This window comes from Babylonia areolata, chromosome 34 (genome assembly GCF_041734735.1).
Source record: "Babylonia areolata isolate BAREFJ2019XMU chromosome 34, ASM4173473v1, whole genome shotgun sequence".
In the NCBI taxonomy this organism is placed as follows: Eukaryota; Metazoa; Mollusca; class Gastropoda; order Neogastropoda; family Buccinidae; genus Babylonia; species Babylonia areolata.
Window position 1 is genome coordinate 16,225,359 of NC_134909.1, and position 2,818 is coordinate 16,228,176.

The 2,818-nt window shown below is 46.7% G+C and overlaps 1 protein-coding gene across 1 annotated transcript in view; it reads left to right on the plus strand.

Moving 5' to 3' along the window:
• Positions 1 to 2,588, plus strand: part of LOC143277559 (palmitoyltransferase ZDHHC3-like) — an 11,891-nt gene extending 9,303 nt beyond the window's left edge. Inside the window, exons 7-8 of the mRNA XM_076582438.1 lie at positions 1,623 to 1,731; positions 2,494 to 2,588. Coding sequence (XP_076438553.1) covers positions 1,623 to 1,731; positions 2,494 to 2,588 — 204 coding nt within the window. The remainder of the gene's footprint in view (positions 1 to 1,622; positions 1,732 to 2,493) is intronic.
• The last annotated feature ends 230 nt before the right edge of the window (positions 2,589 to 2,818 follow it).

Consider the following 2,818-nt stretch of genomic DNA (forward strand, 5'->3'; position numbering starts at 1 on the left):
CCTTTTGAAGTAACCAAAATGACAAAGGCCGTGGGCATTTACTTTCAAAATGGGCATCAGAGCCCAAAACTTTCCTATTGAAGTAACAAAAATAACAAAGGTCGTGGGCATTTACTTTCAAAATGGGCATCAGAGCCCAAAACCGCCCTTTTGAAGTAACCAAAATGTCAAAGGTCTTGGGCATTTACTTTCAAAATGGGCATTAGAGCTTAAAACCTTCCTATTGAAGTAACAAAAATGTCAAAGGTCGTGGGGATTTACTTTCAAAATGGGCAACAGAGCCCAAAACCTTCCTTTTGAAGTAACCAAAATGTCAAAGGTCTTGAGCATTTACTTTCAAAATGGGCATCAGAGCCCAAAACTTTCCTATTGAAGTAACAAAAATAACAAAGGTCGTGGGCATTTACTTTCAAAATGGGCATCAGAGCCCAAAACATCAAAAAGGAATTGGGAATGGAAAAAGAAATCTAGTATGTGAACTACTAAAAGAAGGTATGCATAACCTATGCTTTTCTGAAAGGAAAAAGAACACACTATCCGTTCATGACAATTTCATATGAATTTGATGATTTTGTGGACTTGAAAATCCATCCTGGTGAACTTTTTTTGCACACTGAAAGGGCATGGAAATTTCAGTCCTGGGGCACAGTTTTTTGGGGTTTTTTTTTTGCACACCAGAATGGGACTGAAATGTCAATCCTGGGTCACTTTTTTGAACACTGAAAGGGCCTGCAAATTTCATCCTGGGTCACTTTTTCGCACACTGAAAGAGGCCTGCAAATTTCATCCTGGGTCACTTTTTCGCACACTGAAAGGGCCTGCAAATTTCAGTCATGGGGCACAGTTGGGTTTTTTTTTTGCACACCATAATGGGACTGAAATGTCAATCCTGGGGCCTTTTTTTGTTGTTTTTTTTGCACACTGGAAGGGCATGGAAATTTCAGTCTGGGGGCACTTTAATTTTGCTCACCATAATGGGACTGAAATGTCAATCCTGGGGCTGTTTTTCTTGTGCACCGGTAGGGCATGGAAATTTCAGTCTGGGGGCACGTTTTTTTTTTCACATCAGAATGAGACTGAAATGTCAATCCTGGGGCTTTTTTTTTTTTTTTTTTTTTTACACTGGAAGGGCATGCAAATTTCAGTCCAGGGCACTTTAATTTTGCACACTGGAAGGGCATGGAAATTTCAGTCCAGGGCACTTTAATTTTGCACACTGGAAGCAGACTGAAATGTCAATCCTGGGGCTGTTTTTGCACACTGGAAGGGCATGGAAATTTCAGTCCTGTTTTTTTTTTTTTTTGCACACCAGAATGGGACTTAAATGTCAGTCCTGGGACGGGTTGGTTTTTTTTTGTTTTTTTGTTTTTTTACACTGGAAGGGCATAGGAATTTCAGTCTGGGGCACTTTTTTTTTTTTTTTTTTTTTTTTTTTGCACACCAGCATGGGACTGAAATGTCACTTTTTTTGCACACTGGAAGGGCATGGAAATTTCAGTCGGGGGGCACTTTAATTTTGCTCACCATAATGGGACTGAAATGTCAGTCCTGGGGCTTTTTTTCTTGCATACAATTCTTGGGTGGGGGCTGGAAATTTTGCACAAGGTTATGTGTGCCCCCAGGTGTCGTCCATCCTGAACGACGAAACAGCGGTGGAGCACGTGAAGAAGGACGGGCCCAGGAGACAGCCCAAGTCCAAAATGGCCCTGTGCCAGGAGATCTTTGGCCGGGGTGCGTAGTGTGCTGGCACCTTCAGCTGTCCGTTTTGTGTTGTTGGTGTGGTGTGGTATAGTGTGGTGTGGTGTGGTGTGGTGTGGTGTGGTAGGTTATGGTGTGGTGTGGTATGGTAGGGTGTGGTGTGGTGTGGTGTGGTGTGGTGTGGTAGGGTGTGGTGTGGTGTGGTGTGGTGTGGTATAGTTTGATGTGGTGTGGTAGGGTGTGGTGTGGTATGATGTGGTGTGGTATGGTGTGGTGTTGTGGTATGGTGTGGTAGGGTGTGGTGTGGTGTGGTATATGATATGGTGTGGTGTGGTGTGGTGTGGCATGGTGTGGTATGGTATGGTGTGGTGTGGTGTGGTGTGGAAGGGTATGGTGTGTGGTGTGGTGTGGTATGATATGGTATGGCGTGGTGTGGTGTGGTATGGTATGATGTGGTGTGGTGTGGTGTGATATGGTATGATGTGGTGTGGTATGGTGTGGTGTGGTGTGGTGTGGTGTGGTAGGGTTGGGTGTGGTGTGGTGTGGTGTTGTATGGCATGGTATGGTATGGTGTGGTGTGGTATGGCGTGGTGTGGTATGGTGTTGTATGTGTGCATGTGTGTGTGTGTGAGTGTGTGTGTGTGTGTGTGGTCTGTGCCTCTGTGTGTGTGTGTGTGTGTGTGTGTGTGTGCATTGTGTTGTGTTGTCTGTGTGTCTGTGTGTGTGTGTGTGTGCGTTGTGTTGTCTGTGTGTGTGTGTGTGTGTGTACACACGTCTGTGTGTGTGTGTGCACAGGTCACCCAGTCACCTGGCTGTGCCCTTTCGACCTGACCTCCACCACCATGCCAGGTCGCGACCTCCACGCCCCCCGCCAATCCTTCATCGTCTGACGCTTCTTCGGCCCCCCCCCCCCACCATCCCCCCACCACCCCTCCCGCCCTACCACCACCACCACCCTACCCCTACCCCGCCCCCTGCCCTCCCCATTCCCTCTCCTTCCCACCCCTCCCTCCCCCAACCCCTCACGTCACTGCCCGCCGGTCATCCGTCATGGTTCTGTTTCCCCTGGGGGTATCTTGTCATTGGTGATATATATATATATATATATGTATGTATGTAT